The following is a 20,543-nucleotide window of genomic DNA, read 5'->3' as shown; positions in this document are numbered from 1 at the left end:
GCTGGGATGAAGCACAGATTGATCCATTGTGCAATGATGCTGCAAGATACTCCTGTTCCAGCACAATGTCACTCACCAAGTTAGGGTCTAACAGCTCTGCCCATCAGATACACTAAGTGGGAAGAACAGGTTCAACAATTGTCATCATCTTGATCAGTAACATAGACATAGAAACATAGAAATTAGGTGCAGGAGTAGGCCATTCGGCCCTTCGACCCGACACCACCATTCAATATGATCATGGCTGATCATCCAACTCAGTATCCTGTACCTGCCTTCTCTCCATACGCCCTGATCCCTTTAGCCACAAGGGCCACATCTAACTCCCTCTTAAATATAGCCAATGAACTGGCCTCAACTACCTTCTGTGGCAGAGAATTCCAAAGATTCACCACTCTCTGTATGAAAAATGTTTTTCTCATCTCGGTCCTAAAAGATTTCCCCCTCATCCTTAAATTGTGACCCCTTGTTCTGGACTTTCCCAACAAATCTTCCTATTTTGTTTATATACTGTATTTTTCAAATACTGGAAGGGTACCGCAAGGCTCGGTGCTGGGATCGCAGCTATATACAATATACATCAATGATTTAGATGATGGAATTCAAAGTAACATTAGCAAATTTGCAGATGATGCAAAGCTGGGTGGCAGTGTGAACTGTGAGGAGGATACTATGAGAATGCAGGGTGACTTGAACGGGTTGGGTGAGTGGGCAGATACATGGCAGATGCAGTTTAATGTGGATAAATGTGAGGTTATCCACTTTGGTAGCAAAAATAGGAAGGCAGATTATTATCTAAATGGTGTCAAGTTGGGGAAAAAGGGAAGTACAATGGGATCTGGGGTCCTTGTTCATCAGTCAATGAAAGTAAGCATGCAGGTGCAGCAGGCAGTGAAGAAAGCAAATGGCATGTTGGCCTTCATAACAAGAGGAGTTGAGTATAGGAGCAAAGAGGTCCTTCTGCAGTTGTACGGGGCCCTAGTGAGACCACACCTGGGAGTATTGTGTGCAGTTTTGGTCCCCTAATTTGAGGAAGGACATTCTTGCTATTGAGGGAGTGCAACATAGGTTTGCAAGGTTAATTCCCGGGATGGCGGGACTGTTAAATGCTGAGAGAATGGAGCGGCTGGGCTTGGACACTCTGGAGTTTAGAAGGATGAAAGGGCATCTTATTAAAACGTATAAGATTATTAAGGATTTGGACAGGTTCTCTGGATACTTTCAAGAGAGAGCTAGATCGGGCTCTTAAAGATAGCAGAGTCGGGGGATATGGGGAGAAGGCAGGAACGGGGTACTGATTGGGGATGATCAGCCATGATCATATTGAATGGCGGTGCTAGCTCGAAGGGCCGAATGGCCTACTCCTACACCTATTGTCTATTGTCCATTGGATAATTAATTGTCAATATAGGCGTAAGTGTATTTGTTTGAATAAATAGCATCCATTTGACTAACACGCATAATTAATACACCAGTTTCTAACCAGATGAGAACCTTGTCTGCTTCAATTTCATGGTCTTTACTTTATAAATTATAAATCTGAATCTGCACAATGAAAGGGCTTAATTTTAAATTTGTCTGTGTTGGGTGGAAACTTGTTAGCATTATTGAGCTGGTGATTTTTAATTGCACTTTCATTTTGGATTGGTTTTGCACTAAACCGAATAGTTCAAGTTTCATCTTTTACTTAAATTGCTTTAATTCAATTGGTAGGCATGTTTCATTGATATTTAATTTTTTTTTAATAATTTAAACAAATTTTATGGTGAATGTTTAAAAAAAAATATTAACTTGAATCCTTTTAAAATTCTCTTCCTCCTTGCCAGTATTCCTTATGCAATGAACCACTGATTGAGCTTTCCAACCCTGGTGCCAGTGGCTCCTTATTTTACGTCACAAGTGACGATGAATTCATCATCAAAACTGTCCAGCACAAGGAGGCAGAATTCCTGCAGAAGCTGTTACCAGGCTACTATATGGTAAGACAACAATTACCAAAAGGCTTTCTAGGCGTAGTGCTGTTTATTATTTAGCGGTAATTGATAGTCGACGTAAACGAGTGCATGATCCTGTATCAATGCTTGATTGTCGATTTAAACAGAGTGTGTGATAATTGGAAATTGCAGGATATGCAGATTTGATGGGAAAGGGACCCAAATTCAGTGGTCATTCACTGACACAGCAGACTCGAATGGGCAGATGGCACTTTTGCATGAAATTGGATTAAGAAATTGTATTCTGCATGTTGTTTCATGTCGGTGGTTATGCTTGTGGAAACAGATTCAGATTAATGGCTTTTTCAAGTGAAATCCTTGAAGAGTGCAAGGATATGTTGGAAGGATAGAAGTGTTGCTTGTTGATGGGAGGGGTTAGTAGAAGAGAATGGACTGGGTTGTTCTTTAAATGAGAGATCTTAGACGAATGTCTGAGGAATGACGTACTGTTTTGTGGTTTGGAATCGGTGAATAACAAGATTAAACACACAATGTCCTTGTAATTCATTGTTCCTGTGTTCCCAATTGAAAGAGTGTTTCACCATTTGCCAACTAGCGCTCTGCATCCTATCTTTCTTGCAGAACTGCACATTTTTGTCCAAACTTTTATTTAGTAATCTTTTGAAAATTGCTTCTTTACCTGGCATAACTACCCGTCCAGATAGCATAACTGGTTCTCCTCATTTCTGATTCTTAAGCCAAGCATGTTAAGCCAATCTGTCAGATACCAACCCTCTTGCAAATGGAAGTAATGTCTCCCTTACTGCCAAATCCTTCCTGATATAATCTTGATGGTCAACCATAGCAGTCAAATATTACGACCAATTAGCCCTGTCCACTGCTCAGACATGCACTTCCAGGAAGATCGCAACATTACCATCAGCGACACAAAGCCTTTGTTTGTTTTCCAAATCCGAATCGTTTGTTAACCCAAAAGGAAGGAGGATTGAGCCTTCCCTGTCTGTAAGGTTCAACTATTTGTGCTCCATCTCAACTTTCACCTCGGTTATGACGTGGAGCTGCCTATACCTGTGGCTATTTATAGAAATAGCTAAAATCACTGCGAGTTGGGTAGCATTTGAGGAAAATAATACTGCTAGTATTTCTGGTTTAAAAAATCCTTCATAAGAGCTGGGAAAGAAAGAAAAATAAGTTGGTTTCAAGTTGCAAAGAAAGTGGGCAAGCAGGGCTAGGACAAAGGCAATAGTTGTGATGTGATGGGGCTAAAGTTTCCATGGTCGTAGTCTATGGTTTAATGGCAGTAATTAGAGGGCGCGTTACGAAAAATAAATGCAAAATGTTATGAAGTGCAGCAATGTGGAGTATGCCGGAGATCAGCTGTGCTAATGGAGAGTCAATATCATAGCTAGTTGACTTGCAGCTGAAGTGGTAAGTTCTGATAGAGGTAAATGGAGCAATTGCTGATTAGTTGATTGCTTCATAAGAGCATTTATGGTTCAGTCCATATTAATTCACCATCCCTCTCCTACTCTGACCCATCTGTCTGCGGTCTTTCGGATCTGTTACAATGAGGCCCAAACAAGGCTGATGGGCAGCACCTTGTACTATATCTGGGCTCATTGCCGCCTTACCGATACACTATTTAAATTCTACAACTTGCAAGAAATCACTTTCTCTGTATCAGAACTGGCCACTTATGCCATAAGTCATCCATCCCTGACAATGGCCCAGTAATTTTCTCCATTAGCACGGCCTTATCCTGTCAGCAGATCCCACAGCTTCATAGTGCAACGGATTACATTCCTTTGTCTGCACTATCACTAATTAATGCCTTTAAACATCGACCACTATTTCTATCCATGGCAACCCAGACGTCACCCCTTCACAGTATTCCTTCCAGCCATTAATCTTTTTCACCTCATCCCCTCCCCCATCCACCTGCCTTCACTGCAACTGAAAACTAACTTGATTTTCCTCTTTCCCACTTATGATGAGGGTTTTCAACCTGAAACGTTAACTCTGTTTCTGTTTCCACAGGTGCTATCTGAACTGCTGGGTGTTTCTAGCATTTCCTGTTTCCTTTCTGGTTTCCAGCATCTGTATTTTTTGTTTTTCTCTCTGATTTTCTGTTTTAAAATCTCATGGCAAGGTTGAAGTCAGCCGGGTGTGTCTGCTCATGGCCACAACTACATTCCAACTCCTGCCCAACACAAGCATCTCACCTGCTCCACCAACTTTTACTGCGTGCAAAATGGCTGCCGCAAATGCCTCGCCCAAAAGTAATTGAACTTCATCCCCAGTAATTAATTGTAATTGATGCACTTTGAGGAATTTTCAGAGGCGCGTGTTCAGATTCTGCTTACGCACCTGCCTGCCTTCTTGGCCAGGTGACAAAGCAGCCGATTGATCAATGAGAAGAAATGCAACATCTTTCAGTAAATTGGAACAAGTAATGTGGGTGTGGTGGTTGGGGTCTGTGTAGGGTTGAAAAGTTTGAAGGTGGAGACGTGCTTGATAGCAGCCCTGAGCCAAATCGAAATTCCAGACTATATATTGAAAGCTCGAAAGGGTTATATTGGAATGGTGTGTTGCTAAATGTCACTGTTAATGTATAAACTGCACAGATTAAACAATGAGCCTAATCTCCACTGTTGTTCGACAGGCAGGAATTCAGCCAGAATTAGTCCATTCTGAAACGGGAGGTTAAAAGCTAATGTACCTTCCACGTTTTTGCGATTACTTTAATACATAATGTATAATGAATTTCATGTGTCAGGTTTCCCATCTGTAGTTACTTGAAATTGGCAGCATTGACGGACAGGTTAATGCCAAGTCTGCCTCTGATCATTGTTGCACAGAATTGGAAAGATTTAAATGTGGCCAGGCAACAGGTAGAAGTTTTTAAGAAAGAACTGCAGGTGCTGGAAAAATCGAAGGTAGACAGAAAATGCTGGAGAAACTCAGTGGGTGAGGCAGCAAGAAGCTGCCTCACCCGCTGTGTTTCTCCAGCATTTTTTTGTCTACCTTCAACACGTAGAAGTTGATGTGCAACAATTTAAACCTGAGATTCTCTTTCCCTTGCAGAATTTAAACCAGAACCCGAGGACATTATTGCCAAAGTTTTATGGATTGTACTGCATGCAATCAGGAGGGACTAATATAAGAATTGTGGTTATGAATAATGTGTTACCACGTTCTGTGCGGATGCATCAGAAGTACGATCTGAAAGGGTCGACTTACAAACGCAGGGCCTCGAGGAGAGAGAGGGAAAAAGATACACCCACATTCAAAGACTTGGACTTTATACAGGACATGCCTGATGGCCTCTTTTTTGACGCTGAAACCTACAATGCATTGATCAAAACACTTCAGAGAGATTGCCAGGTACGTGAAACTTGAGTTTAATATTGCTGCTGAGTTTTTTTTATATAAGGAAGTTCAAAGGAACTTGAGCATCCAGGGTATACAGGCCATTGAAATGTCAGTGAATAATCAAAGCTAATAGCAGGCTGGCCTTTGAAATCCAAAGGGCATGGAAGTTGAATTGAATAGCATGACTATTTAAAGCCCTGGTTAGACTGAATCTGGAGTATTGACCTATCTGCGATGGACACGATGGAGGAAATGCAGCATAGTTACCCAAATCTCACTGGGATGCAAGGGTTAAAATAAGAGGAGTAATTATTAAATAATAGGCTTTTACACTGCACATCAGTAGTAGAAAAAACTAGGCGGCACAGACGGGATGAGGATGAAGAGATTCAAAGGGGATATGAAGGGCAGTGTCTTCACCCAGAGAGTGGTAAATACCTGGAAGGCACTGCTTGAGAGAGTGGTAGAGGGTCGTGAACAGCATTTAAGTGTTTGGATGAACATTTGCTCACCAAGGCAGATAGGGCTATTGGCTAAGTGCTGGGTGATGGATTATGTTGTGCAATTCTATGCCTCTATGTTCCCCTGGAGATTAAAAGTCAAAGGAGAGCCTTGTAAAAGTGTGGTCTGTATTCAACCCATGCCAGGATGACCATGTGAGGTTGGCAACCATGACACTGCACCAGCATTTACAAATCATACCTCGTCCTACCCATGCAAGACCATCTCCTCAATATGATCTGAGTTTGATTGATATCAGTTTGAAAGATGTTATGGTGGAAGATTATAGAGTTGGCCTAGATTTAACACAAATATTCCCTGCAAATGTATTAACTTTGTTCCTTTATGTAGTTATTTTAAATAGATGTAGAGTTGTTCCAGCCTTGCCGCTCCTCCCATTCCCTCACTGACCTTACTGTCGTGGGCCTCCTCATTGCTAAAGTGAGGCCACATGCAAACTGGAGGAACAGCACTTGGGTAACTTACAACCTAATGGTATGAACATTGAATTCTGTAAATTTAGGTAACTAATCAAACCCACCCCGTCCTTTTTTTTTTGAAAAGACACAAAATGCTGGAGTAACTCAGCGGGACAGGCAGCCTCTCTGGAGAGAAGGAATGGGTGAAGTTTAGGGTTGAGACCCTTCTTCATACCCTCCTTTTTTCCATCTCCCTGTGTCCAACCTGGACTCACACCCATTTCACCCTCTCTCCTTCCACTTGCATTCCTTCCTGTGGTTCACAGTTCGCAACTCTTCAAACGTTCTCTTTTCATCTCTGGCCTTTGTCCAACCATCTGCCTATCTATCTCCCCCTCCCCCCCCACCACGTTCTCTCACCTTTCCATACCTTGCCAAGCTTTGTCCTGCCCCTCCTCTCAGCCGCTTTCTTTCCTATTCTTTCTCTCCCCCCGCCGCATTCCCCCACCAGAAATCACTGAAGAAAGGTCCCGACCCAAAATGTCACCTATCCATGTTCTCCAGAGATGCTGCCTGACCTGCTGAGTTACTCCATCACTTCCATCACTTTGTCTCTTTTTGTAAACCAGCATCTGCAGTTCCTTGTTTCTACATTTTATGCTGGAAATATTGTTCGAAATCTAATCTTTCCACTGGGGGATTTCTCAGGATAGTCTTAATGCCTTTGTAGAACATTGATTTTGAATTCTGGGTGTATTCCTGAGGGCTTCATCATGTGACTACTTAAATTTCACTGTTCCACTTCAATAGCCCAACAACTGGTGGGTCATCACAGCTGGTTTTGTCTCCTTGCCTCACATCTTCAGCCAGTTCGAGTGAACGCTATTAGTGATCCAATTGAATGATTCTCAACAATATGTTCCCTTCTCTCTGTCCTTGTTCCCCACCCTATAGCCTGACTCTTTTTCTGTTCTCAGAACTCAGAAGTATTGAAAGAAAATCTGGAGAGAAATGAAAAAAGGTCACAAGAAACTCTTGTGTTCCTTTCATATTCCTTTCTTACAGTGCCCTCCATAATGTTTGGAACAAAGACCCATCATTTATTTATTTGCCTCCTGTGCTGCGCAATTTGAGATTTGTAATAGAAAATTGAGGTTACATAGAAACATAGAAACATAGAAATTAGGTGCAGGAGTAGGCCATTCGGCCCTTCAAGCCTGCACCGCCATTCAATATGATCATGGCTAATCATCCAACTCGGTATCCCGTACCTGCCTTCTCTCCATACCCTCTGATCCCCTTAGCCACAAGGGCCACATCTAACTCCCTCTTAAATATAGCCAATGAACTGGCCTCGACTACCCTCTGTGGCAGAGAGTTCCAGAGATTCACCACTCTCTGTGTGAAAAAAGTTCTTCTCATCTCGGTTTTAAAGGATTTCCCCCTTATCCTTAAGCTGTGACCCCTTGTCCTGGACTTCCCCAACATCGGGAGCAATCTTCCTGCAGCTAGCCTGTCCAACCCCTTAAGAATTTTGTAAGTTTCTATAAGATCCCCTCTCAATCTCCTAAATTCTAGAGAGTATATACCAAGTCTATCCAGTCTTTCTTCATAAGACAGTCCTGACATCCCAGGAATCAGTCTGGTGAACCTTCTCTGCACTCCCTCTATGGCAATAATGTCCTTCCTCAGATTTGGAGACCAAAACTGTACGCAATGCTCCAGGTGTGGTCACACCAAGACCCTATACAACTGCAGTAGAACCTCCCTGCTCCTATACTCAAATCCTTTCGCTATGAAAGCTAACATACCATTCACTTTCTTCACTGCCTGCTGCACCTGCATGCCTACTTTCAATGACTGGTGTACCATGACACCCAGGTCTCGCTGCATCTCTCCTTTTCCTAGTCGGCCACCATTTAGATAATAGTCTTAATAGGTTAAAGTGCACATTATCAGATTTTAATAATAATAATAATAAACTTTATTACGGACTCGAGGTCCAGACAAGGGGCAACATTACATTTATAAAAAATGCATCGCGTTTTAAAATAATATCATAAAGTACATATAAATCTTAGTATATCACATAAAAGCATCATAAATTATATTAAAACACAATACACGAGTTAAAAATCCAGATTAAAAGAATGATCAATGTCCTACAACGAGACAACGATACCAGTGTCTCCACAGCTGGGATTCGTAGTGTGTAGTGCTAACCCTTATGTTTGACAAGGCCACAATAATTACATTTTGAGTCATTTATCCTGCAAATGAATTTATACGTGATTTCCTAGGATAGCTTCTAAAGTACTGACTCCTGCAGCCACAAACATATTACTGGCACTACACCATCTAGGTTTCCTTAGCAGTGTTCTCATGGCATCGATGTATGCCACCTTTAGTCTCTGCAACGCTGTTTTTCCATAGTTTGACCGCAGGTGCGCAGTGTAGAGTGGTGTGCAGTATGCTCTAAATAGCGAAATTTGCGCAAGAGAATATTCGCCTGTACATACAGCATGCGTCGTTGCCTATAAATATCCTCATCATCTGTCATTTGTTCTGTAATAAAATGCCCTAGATATTTTACCTTATTACAGACACTAAGATTATTGTCAGACAATTTAAAATCAAGAAATTTTAGACATTTATTCTCTTTGGTTCTACAGATCATAACAGCACTCTTACTAGCATTATATTTAATATCATGTTCCACACCATACACAGAACATATAGTAAGGAGCTGCTGGGTGGACTAAAGACCACGAGATCATCTGCATACATTATATGGTTCACTAAAATATTACCAATCACGCACCCAGTATTACAGGCTTTCAATTGTTTGGGCAGATCATCAATATATAGATTAAAAAGGACTGAGGACAAAATTCCCCCTTGTCTAACACCATTGCTAACCCCAAATAAAGGCCATTTTTATACATTTTGGTTTCACCATGTAGAAATTACAGCAGTGTTTATACATAGTCCCCTGCATTTCAGGGCACCATAATGTTTGGGACACAGCAAAGTCATCTAAATGAAAATAGTCATATTTAGTATTTTGGTGCACATCCTTTGCATGCAGTGACTGTTTGTAGTTTGTGATTCATGGACATCAACAGTTGCTGGGTGTCTTCTCTGGTGATGCTCTGCCAGGCCTGTATTGCAGCCATCTTTAGCTTATGCCTTTGGGGGCTAGTCCCCTTCAGTTTTCTCTTCAGCATATAAAAGGCATGCTCAATTGGGTTCAGATCGACTGATTGACTTGGGCCATCAAAAGAAATGACCATTTTTGAGCTTTAAAAAAACTCCTTTGTTGATTTAGCAGTATGGTTGGGATCATTGTCTTGCTGTAGAATGAACCGCCAGGTATTGGGTTTTGAGGCATTTGTTTGAACTTGAGAAGTTTGGATGCGTCTATACACTGCAGAATTCATAATGCTACTACCATCAGCAGTTGTATAATCAATAAAGATGTGAGCCAGTACCTTCAGCAGCCATAAATGCCCAGGCCATAACACCCCCACCTCCGTGCTTCACAGATGAGGTGGTATGCGCTTTGGATCTTGGGCAGTTCCTTATCACCTCCATACTTTGTTCTTGCCATCATTCTGATATAAGTTAATCTTCATCTCATTTGTCCACAAGACCTTTTTCCAGAACTGTGGTTGCTCTTTTGAGTAATTCTTGGCAAACTGTAATCTGACCATCCTATTTTTGCAGCTAACCAGTGGTTTGCATATTGCAGTGTAGCCTCTGTATTTCTGTTCATGGTCTTCTGTGGACAGTGGTCATTGACAAATCCACACTTGAAGAGTGTTTCTGATCTGTCGGACAGGTGTTTGGGGATTTTTCTTTATTATAGAGAGAATTATTTTTGTCATCAGCTGTGGAGGTCTTCCTTGGCCTGCCAGTTCCCTTTGTGATGTCCCTTAGTAAGCTCACCAGTGCTCTCTTTCTTAATAATGTCCCAAACAGTTGACTTTGGTAAGCCTAAGGTTTGGCTGATGTCTCTCACGGTTTTATTTTTGTTTCTCAGTCCCATAATGGCTTCTTTAACTTTCATTGGAACAACTTTGGTCCTCATGTTGATAAACAGCAATAAAAGTTTCCAAAGGTGATGGAAAGACTGGAGGAAAGACTAGGTGCTGAGAGCTTTGTACCTGCATTAAGGAGGCAATTAAACACACATGAGCAATTACAAACACCTGTGAATCTATGTCCCAAACATTATGTTGCCCTGAAATGGGGAGACTACGTATTAATACAGCTGTAATTTCTACATGGTGAAACAAAAATGCATAACAATGGCTTTTAATAAAATCTGACAATGTGCACTCATCTTTTTCTGTTACGAATCTCAAATTGTGGAGAACAGAGGTAAATAAATAAATGATGGGTCTTTAGCCCAAACATTATGGAGGGCACTGTATGTTTGGGTTCATTGACTTCATTGGGCAGAGGTGAGGACAAGCAGCAGCTGGAACCAGCATGCGCAATTACCCCTGACAACTAGAGACGGGTATTTCATCCATATATCATTATCCATTATTATCGCCTGTATCCACCTATCATTTGCCAGTCTTTGTCCAGCCCCACCTCACTTCCAGCTTTCTCCCACAACAATCAGTATGAAAAAGGGAAACGACCAGAAACGTCACCTCTCCATGTTCGCAAGAGATGCTGCCTGACCCGCTGGATTACTCTAGCACTTTTTTCCCCCAATATTTTTTTTTATTTGTTCGCATTGCTACCATGCAGATTGTTCTACAGGTTTTAGAGGCTTAAGGAGGAGATGGTGGCCATGAGAGAGAGAATAAATTGCAGGACTCGCGGGAATAGGACTGATGGGATTGCACCAAGAGCCATATTGGACTGAAGGAATATAAATATGAATCCAGAATGAGTGACCATCATACTTCTTGAGACAATCTGCTGCTTCATTATTTTTGCTCATTCAACTAATTTGGAAAGAAAATGTTTCAGACTACGATTTGCTTTTATGTTTGCCAAGTTCAATTAGAACAGGTAGATTTTAGTATGTATTTTGTGAGCATTTTGAATGATGACTGAGAGAGATGACTCTTCAAAAAACAAAGGCTGAAACCATCTAAAACCACAAGCAGAATAAAGGAAAGGTTCAGAAATTGTAAATTCCCATTGGAGTGTGAGAAAAGAGGGATGCGAATATTATGTAGACTGCCTTCAAGTCATTACTGCCATGTTTATAAATAGCAAGAATAATCAGACTGATGGTAAAATGTTTGATCGGGGTCTACAAAAGGTGGCACACATTTTAAACATTTGTTTAAGTAGAACATCACATGGTTAAAAATTGTGTCCTCTGTTTTAAGCATTAAACAGGCAATGTTTGCGCATTGAACTCTGCTTCTGAAAAAATGTTTGTACTTCATTGGGCCTAAAGTTTGGAAACCAATTTCAATGCATGCCCATCGCTACATTGAAGCATTTTTATCTCCCAAACTCTCAAAATAAAATTGTACAACATTATTTTTGGGAACCAATCTTGTCAGAATCTTTAAAAAATAAGGAATATTTACCTTCCATCTAATTAGAAGGCAGGAACATTTTCTGTTGGATATTTATTTGAAATTCATCTAAAATTAAATCCATCTTTTTGTTCACCATTTTTAATTTTCCTTAATTGTATTCTCAATACCTAGAGGCATCCAATCACTGCCCCTCGTCCTGTTTCTTTGCATATTGAGGAAACATCACAATACAATAAATGAAACTAAAACATTTTGAAAGGAAGGATGCATAAAGTTGTAGATGAATTTCAAATAATGCCCAGTAGAAATTAATGTATGGTTTGTTTCAGCCTTCTGGAGAGATGAGGAAAGTAAAGGTTTAATCTTGCATGGACTACAGGCTATCCCTGGGTGGCAAATGGATTCCACTTTACAGGTTGATTTTTGTCCATGAGTCAGAAAATACACAATCACTCTCTGGTAACCATACCTCCACATTATTGTAATGACTGTTGTCAAAAGCACAAAAACTGATAGGGGAAAAATACCAATGACTAATAGTGAAGAAAGAGGTTAACTAGTTCTATCGTTCATGGGGATGAACATATGTACTGTCAGAGTTGAATTTAATAACATTCTGGAAGTTCATTCATATAGGTGTATGTAAGTCAAGCATTCGTTAACCCAAGAATAGCCATTTATATTAAATGATTCATGGGGAAGATAAAACTTGCAACCTCCTTCAAGAGCATGATGAATGAAAAGTAATATTTATGCCACATCTGCAAGGAAAAATACAATTTCTGAACAAAATCTAACGACCTTAAATTAATAGATTACCATTCCATTAATGACCATTCCCATTATCAACATCTGGGTGGCCACACTACATGACCTGAATCATAATTGGACCAGCCACATAACTTGTTACACGAGTAGATCGAAGGCCAGGCATCCTGCAAAGGTCCAAACCCTTTCCATAATCTACAAGACACAATTGGGAGTGTAATGGAATTATCTGCACACACCTGAAGAGCGTACCTCTGAAAAAACATTGGAGAAAATTAATACTAGCCTGGGACAAAGCAGTCTGATTTCTTTCACTCCCTTAACCATCAGCACATTACGGCCACAATGTGTTAATTCTGTACATTCTTAGGGCTGACTGGATCTCTCACTATCTCAAGCTGTTAGTAATTGGGGTTTTTTTTGTTTTTTTCTCCTTCTCTCCCCCTCTCCCCGCAAATTGGAAGCATAAATTCAGCAAGTGCTTGGAATGTCACCACTCTCACTATTCTGATTTTGCAAATGTATTGATGTTTCTTCATTTTCACTGGATTAAAATGCCCAAACTTCCAATCTAGTAACAATTTGAAGTTTAGCTCCTCAATATTTTCCTACGGTCATTTTGTGATAAACAGTGAACATTAACCTCTGTCTCAATGTTTATCACTCTGAAGGAAAAGTATTGACAGTAGCATTGCTCATTTAAAGAGATCAATCTCTTGACTCATTTTTGACTCATTCTGTACTTTGTCTTAGCATTGAAAATATCAACATCTTTCCCCAATGGGTTTAATGTTCAGTAAGTATATGGGTGATTTCTTGTAGTCTTGCCTTGACTGTATCTCTGTGATCCTTCAGCTGTTAATTGTTTTTTGCACTCCCCCTCGCTCACTCCTCATCCATCCTGTTTTGACCATGCCTGCTTCCCATCTCTCCAAAACAAAAAACTGCAGAAGCTAGAGATCTGAAATAAAGTTAAATGCTAGAAATACTTAGCACGTCACTCAGCTTGTGTGGAGACAAAAAAATGAGCTAATATTTCAGATCAATGAATTTGCATCAGAGCTGGCCTGTTCTGATACACTGGAGAAGCTAGCTATCTGAGATGGAATTCAACTTCGAGTGCGGAGGGCTGCAGTGCGCCTTGATGGCAGATGAAATACTGTTCCTCGGGTTTCATAAAGCATTTCAAGACTGGAGTGAGTTAGAGAATTAAAGTGACAGGCAACTGAAGGCCTACTTTAAAACTGCATGATGGTAGTCTGCCAAAGCCATCTCCCAATCTACAGTTGGTTTTGTTGATGTACCGAAGCACCGAACACAATGTACACTAAACTGAAAAAGTTGCAAGTGAATTGTACTTCATCTCAAGGATGTTTGTGTCTCTAGGAACACGTGATTCCTCTGACCTTCACTTTGGGCCCTCACACTGTTCCAACAAAGCCTAATGTAAGATCGAGGACCAGGTTCTCATCTTCCATGTAGGCACATTCCAATGATTCCGTGAGATTCAGTACCGAATTCAACAATTATGAATAACCAGTCTTTCAGGTTTGTCAGGAATGGACAGATCTGATGCAAGATCATCAATCTGAAATACCAACTTTTTTTTCTGCCTCTATGTAATACCCTTTCTTCCTCTATAATACTTGCTGGTATTCACGGTTTTTTATTTCAGTTTCCCAGCATTTGCTGTGTTTTGTATTTCATACTCCCACATTTTTTTTCTCTTTTACCTAGTCTACTCATTCAGTTCCTTTATTTGCATCCCCTTTAGGCAGATCAGTTGCGATTATCAAGCCTTCAAAATGCTCACTGAGCCTACACCATCTGTGACATTTAGTTTCTCTTTGTCCACAAATGTCCCTTTGTTCTCTCTATTCCCCCTTTCTGCAACATAAAATGTGTTTTGTAATGTTTCCTGATAAAATCATAATGTGGAAACAGGCCCTTGTGCCCAACTTGCCCACACCGGCCAACAATGTCCCAGCTGCACTAGTCCCACTTGCCGGTGCTTGGTCCATAACCCTCCAAACCTGTCCTATCCATGTATCTGCCCAACTGTTTCTTAAACGATGGGATAGTTCCTACCTCAACTACCTCCCCCGGCAGCTTGTTCCATACCTCCACCATCCTCTGTGTGAAAACGTTACCCCTCTAATTCCTATTAAATCTTTTCCCCTTCACCTTGAACCTATGTCCTCTGGCCCTTGATTCACCAACTCTGGGCAGTTCCCTCTTAAACACTGGGTAAAAGACTCTGTGCATCTACCCGATCTATTCCTCTCCTGATGAAAAATCATTAACCTGAAACTTTAACTTTCCAATTTTCCTGTCTCTCCCCATGTCTCACCTTTTGATCCTCACATTGCTTCCTGTATGATAGCTAAGTTTACATACTGTTATTCATGAGGATAATTTTGTGTTTTGTAATTTCTCAACATTGACCATCTTTGCCTCTTCCTCAGTTCACTTGTTTGTTCAATCATTTGTCCTTAATTCAACTATTCCTAGACGATCATATTGTCATCAGGCCCTGTCCGTGTACTCGCCGCATTCAAATAATTTGACTGCCCACACACTACCTAGTCCAAGTCTCATTCACCCATCACCCTTCTAATTCCCTCATTGAACTTCTTAACCTCTTCTTTTAAAACCTTTAGTAGAACCTACCTCTTTGACCAGACCTTTGGCCCTCTGCTCTAATTTCCTTAAGTGGCTTAGTGATGAATCTTCATAGCCTTTCTGAGAAACATCTTGGGTTGTTTTCTGTGTTAAAGTAGTCTTTATAGATATTGGCCATTGTGACTAGCTCTTCGTTAATATTTGTTATTTTTGTTTCCAGTAAATTTGGATTCAGTCAAATGATGCCATTAACTTTTATGTGAAAATAAATGAAACTGCAGATGCTGGAAATTTAAAATAAAAATGCAAAATGCTAGGAAAACTCAGCAGGTCAGGCTGCATCTGTGGGAAGAGAAACAGGAGTTAATTTTTCAGGTCGAAGAGCATTTTCTGCTTTTATTTTAGATACCATTAACAGTGGTTTGATATTTGAGTAGCTATGTTCATCTCGTTATGAAAATACCATTGATTCCTTGTACCACTGGATTTTAAATGATAACTTACATATATAACAGGTTTTGGAAAGTTTCAAGATCATGGATTACAGCCTGTTGTTGGGAATCCATAACTTGGATCTAGCTGACAAAGAAAAAGAAAATGAGGTGGAGAACCTTCAGACTGCTCCAGATGGCAAACGTGCAGTCGGGCAGAAGGTGTTGTACTCCACTGCCTTGGAATCTATACAGGGTGTGACAAGATCAGGGGAATCTGTTGGAACAGATGAAACGTAAGTCATGTCAAATTATCAATATTCTTTGACTTTAAATTAGTTTCTGTTGGTGAATGGTTTGTTGTCTGCTCTGTATTTCATTAGAATGCACAGTAATGAACGCAGTCCTACCATTAGTTCTCTGAAGTCAATGAATGACAGCCTGACGTACCTGTTCGTATCGTACAGATGCAGAGTGGAGAGCCAGTCGCATTGCATCCCCTGTTGATCTATTGTGGCAGTAGGCAAATGGTAGTGGGTCAAAGTCCTCACTGAGAGAGGTGCAACAAATGGAGGGGTGCTGAAAGTTTGGAGGATTAAAAGACTGGAGGAGATTAGAGCTAACAGAACCACAGTATTTCAACCAGCGGAGGTAGTGTACGACCAATACCAAGGAGATGGTGTCTGACCAATACCAAGGTGGGGGCGAACAAGTGGCAATTAGTGCAATCTAACACATGGGCATCTTTGAATAAGATGAAATGAATCCAAGGAAGATCAAGGGATGTTCTCCAGGAGGGTACCACAAGGCCAGGTCTAGAGTGAGCAAAGGCATGAATTAAATAGTGATTTGAGCCGAGACTAAGACAGAGGGGAAATATGGAAAGTGATTGCGGGTCAATATTAATTTTAAAGATAGGATGTTGAACGCATGAATTGTGGCAAGAAATATAGAATGGGTCCTCGCCATAACATGGTAAATGCAAAGCATTTGTAGAATACTGCCTGTGTTTAGAACATCAATCATCTTCAGAAATGTGTTCATGTGCTTTTCGGGTATGTTTTGTAATTCCGAGAATTTCTGAAGGAGTGGGGTAAAATAAGCCATCTTGAATTATTCCTACCCTACAGTCCAATTAAGGTTTAATTGTCCGGGTGGAAGTTGGGCAATTAATTTAATGTCAGCCGAAGTGAAAGAATTGCCACCCTCTACCTGGCCCAGCCCCACCTCAACAACCTTCTCCTTCCAATCATTTTTGATTATTTTTAGCCATTTTTATTTTCTCAGTTCTTCTTTTCTCTTTCCAGAATGGGTGGCATACCTGCTAAAAATAATAAAGGCGAGCGGATCCTCCTTTACATGGCCATCATTGACATTCTACAGTCCTACAGGTATTGACTGCTCGAGTAGAGCAAATATCCCTATTTTCAAACTGCCCTTTTGCACTAGCTAAGATTCCATGCAGAGATTGACCTAGCACCACAACACGGCTAGTAGAGTTGTGGCCATGTAGCACCAGTGACCTGGGTTCAATCCTGCACTCCAGTGCTCTGCGTGTGGAGTTTACACATCCTGGCTGTGATCACGTGGGTTTGCTCCATGTGCTCCTGTTGCATCCAGACATTGATGTTTGTAAGCTAATTGACCAGTATAACTTGCCCCTAGTTTGTAAGTTTGATGGATGGTACAGATATGGTTGGTCATAGGACCTGTTTCTATGCTAGAGGATCTTGCAAGTGTGGGAGCTGTGAATGGCATTTGTCTCAGCAAAGCAAAACGTGTGAAAATTCAAATCTAGATGATTTTGTCAATAACAAATTGGAAGACCTAACTACATTGCAGGTTTTTGTTAAGACTACGGGTGGATTGGGAAAGACTTTGGGAGCCAGTACATCAGACCACCCACCATACCAGATCCAACAGAAATGTGTTCAGCCATGCACATACACGCTGCCAAGGCAGGGTGAGGGTGCGGGGGGGGGGGAGGGGAGGGAATTCACATGATGTTAATGGGGGAGGAGGCATTCCTGGGTATCATCAATATACAAAGTATATAATCTACTTTGTATATTGATGACAAAGTAAGGGAGTGTTTACTGTGTGGTTACGTTTGCTAACCTGGAAGTGTTTCATCATATAACTGAGAGCTTGAAGTATGAAGCTCAAAGCTTGATAATGCCTTGTCACTTGATTTTGCATATCTCTTGATCATATTTAATGACATTTTGAATATTTATAACTTGCAAAGTTCCATTGACAAATTTTCTCCCTAATGCTCTATTTTTAACATTCATCATCAAATCAAATTAATATTTGATTTTAAACAGTGATATTTTCCTACTATTAAAGGTTCATCAAGAAGCTGGAACATTCCTGGAAAGCTCTTGTCTATGATGGGGTAGGTGAGCATATCATTTATCTTTATGACCAAAACACAAACCGGTGGAAAAAATAAATTACTAGCAGGTACCCCAAAAAAAGTCATTAAGGCAAACTGAGAAAGCACCCGGAAACATAAATGTTCATTGTTTTCTCAAATTGTTAGGAACAGATGCAGATACGGAGCAGTATATACACTCATTTCAATAATGGATCCCCTGTATAGATGAATTATATATAATTTACTGTGCATTCTGGTCTATCTGGATCCCCATCACCATGAACCTTATGACGGCCCTCTTTATGTCATCTCATCACTGTATACGATCTATTTTATTGCGTGCCCCCCCCACACATGTGCTCTTGCAACTGGCCCTTGCAAATGTTGTTCCCCACAACCACTTGTGGGGAACAATCTCATGTGAGAACATACACACTCTGTAAAGACGTTTCTCCTAAATTTCCCATTGAATTCATTAATATTTTATTTATTAAGGGCACATTGAAACATTGTTTATTGTTTGCTGGTGGGGGAGTTGACCCGAGAGGTTAAATTGTGTAATTTTAAGATATAATGACAGCAGGTTTCTTTAAACGTTGATTTGTACATTCTTGTTATTTTTAATTTGTCTTTATGATAGTCACTTACGAGGATAACAGTCCTGTACCAATTGTTCAGAATGTCCTGTGCACCGCTGCCTTGCTGTAGAATAATGACAAGTTATTATCAGAGCTGCATGGTGGTGAGATTGGTAGAGCTGTTGCCTCAGTGCCAGAGACCTGCGTTCAATCCTGTCGTCCGGCGTTGTCTGCATCGAGTTGTCACATTCTCCTGGTGACTGAGTGGGTTTTCTCGGGTGCTCCAGTTCCCTCCCACATCCCAGATGTGTGTTTGTAACCAAATTGGACTCCAGAATTGCCCCTATTGTGTAAGGCATGGAAGTAAGAGTGGGATAACACAGAACTAGTATAAATGTGTGATTGCTGGCTGGCGTAGACTCTGGGCCAAAAGGCTGGGTTCCAAGCTGTATCTCTAAACTAAACTATTATCACAAAGTGTCAATGGAAGTATTGGCGTGAGGCGTAGTCGGGATCCTTTGCTGTATTCGCTAACCTTGGAATTGGTGCTTTATTATTTTAATATTTGTTCACTGGATGCAAACATCTTCGAAAATACCAGCATTGTGTGTCCATTCTTTAATTACCCACATATGAAGAAAATAGTTAAGAGTCAATCAGATCGGTTGGACTGAAGTCAGTGGATATAGATGGCAATTTGCATTCCCTGCAGGTCATGAAAGAACCAGATTGGGTTTTTACAGCAATCTGATATCTTCATTGTTATCTTTACAGAGATTAGCTTTAATTCCTGATTCACCTAATTATGTGAATTTAAATTCCCCCGCGACCATGCTGTGAATCAATGGGCCAAAGCATCGGCTCTCAATCCATTAATTAAACCACTAGGCCGCTGTACCCATTACAAGTACAACAGCTTGTGACTATATGATCTGTTCCTGCTATTTTCACAACTGGCAAGGTAAATGTAATAATGTTACATTCAGATAGACATGTTAATGTTTCAGACTTGACCCAGTCCCCAATCAATAATTTGAGAATTATTGGGTCACTGGGGATTGGTCATGGGAATTAATCAATTCTGGGACTGCGGGTGTGCACAAATGAGGGCCGATGTGTGAACAACAGCACAGATTGTACATGTCCCAAGGTTGAATACTCCAGCTTTAAAACAAATAAGATTCATGTTTGTTTGATTTTTAAAATAATCCATGTGGTGAAATTATGTAAGATATTTAAAGGTATCAAGTGAACTTGAGCAGTCAGAGTTCTTCCTTGTTTCCGAGTCCGTATCTATCTCTGGAGTGTTCACATTGTGCACCGCAGGCAAAGTGGTCATTATTGGTAAGGCACTGATGATCTTTGGTATTACTGCACAATAAATAGTAGCTAGGATATCAAACACTCCAGAAATCAAATGGGGAAAATGGGAATTGGCTCCTATTATTACCTTGAGACGAAATAGACCATGGACAAAAAGTAAAATTGTGCAGATTTTGCTAAATGTGTAATCAAATACTCGACGGATCAGGCAGCATTTTTTGAGGGAGAAACTGAGCGAAGACATCTGCTTGTTCTTATTGCAACTGACACCATTTAGAGATTTGTGTTTTGAGGTGCAGAGTAAATTGGCTTGTGTGCTGAAAGGAAGGTTTGTGATAGTAAGAATAGAAAGATAGTAAAAGATGGTGCAAATTATGAGTGCTAATGGGTCAAGTAAAGAAGATGATGATTATTCTGGGGAGGTTTAAATGAAGCAGGATCATTATCTGAAGTGACCAAAGGAAACAAACGGTGCACTCTGATTAATTTGAGAAGTTGTTCTGTGGAAGATCAAGTGCTGTTCCTGGAATATACTCCGAGCTTCATTGGAACAGTGCAGTAGACAAGGATAGAAAGATGATAAGAATGTAGAATTGATGTGACAAACTCTGTCAGTGTACATCACTTTGTGATAATTGCGCTCACACAGAAGAACGGCAAGAGAGCAATGTTATTTGT

General features: G+C 40.6%; 1 protein-coding gene across 8 annotated transcripts in view; it reads left to right on the top strand.

Moving 5' to 3' along the window:
- LOC129695518 (phosphatidylinositol 4-phosphate 5-kinase type-1 beta-like) overlaps nucleotides 1-20,543 on the top strand; it is a 146,546-nt gene that overhangs the window by 94,107 nt on the left and 31,896 nt on the right. For all 8 annotated transcript variants that reach the window (XM_055632505.1, XM_055632512.1, XM_055632504.1 and 5 more), the window contains 5 exons: nucleotides 1,827-1,979; nucleotides 5,040-5,339; nucleotides 15,669-15,880; nucleotides 16,892-16,975; nucleotides 17,934-17,982. In XM_055632505.1, coding sequence (XP_055488480.1) covers nucleotides 1,827-1,979; nucleotides 5,040-5,339; nucleotides 15,669-15,880; nucleotides 16,892-16,975; nucleotides 17,934-17,982 — 798 coding nt within the window. The remainder of the gene's footprint in view (nucleotides 1-1,826; nucleotides 1,980-5,039; nucleotides 5,340-15,668; nucleotides 15,881-16,891; nucleotides 16,976-17,933; nucleotides 17,983-20,543) is intronic.

This window comes from Leucoraja erinacea, chromosome 3, assembly GCF_028641065.1.
Source record: "Leucoraja erinacea ecotype New England chromosome 3, Leri_hhj_1, whole genome shotgun sequence".
Taxonomy (NCBI): Eukaryota; Metazoa; Chordata; class Chondrichthyes; order Rajiformes; family Rajidae; genus Leucoraja; species Leucoraja erinaceus.
This window is presented reverse-complemented; position numbering and strand designations above follow the sequence as displayed.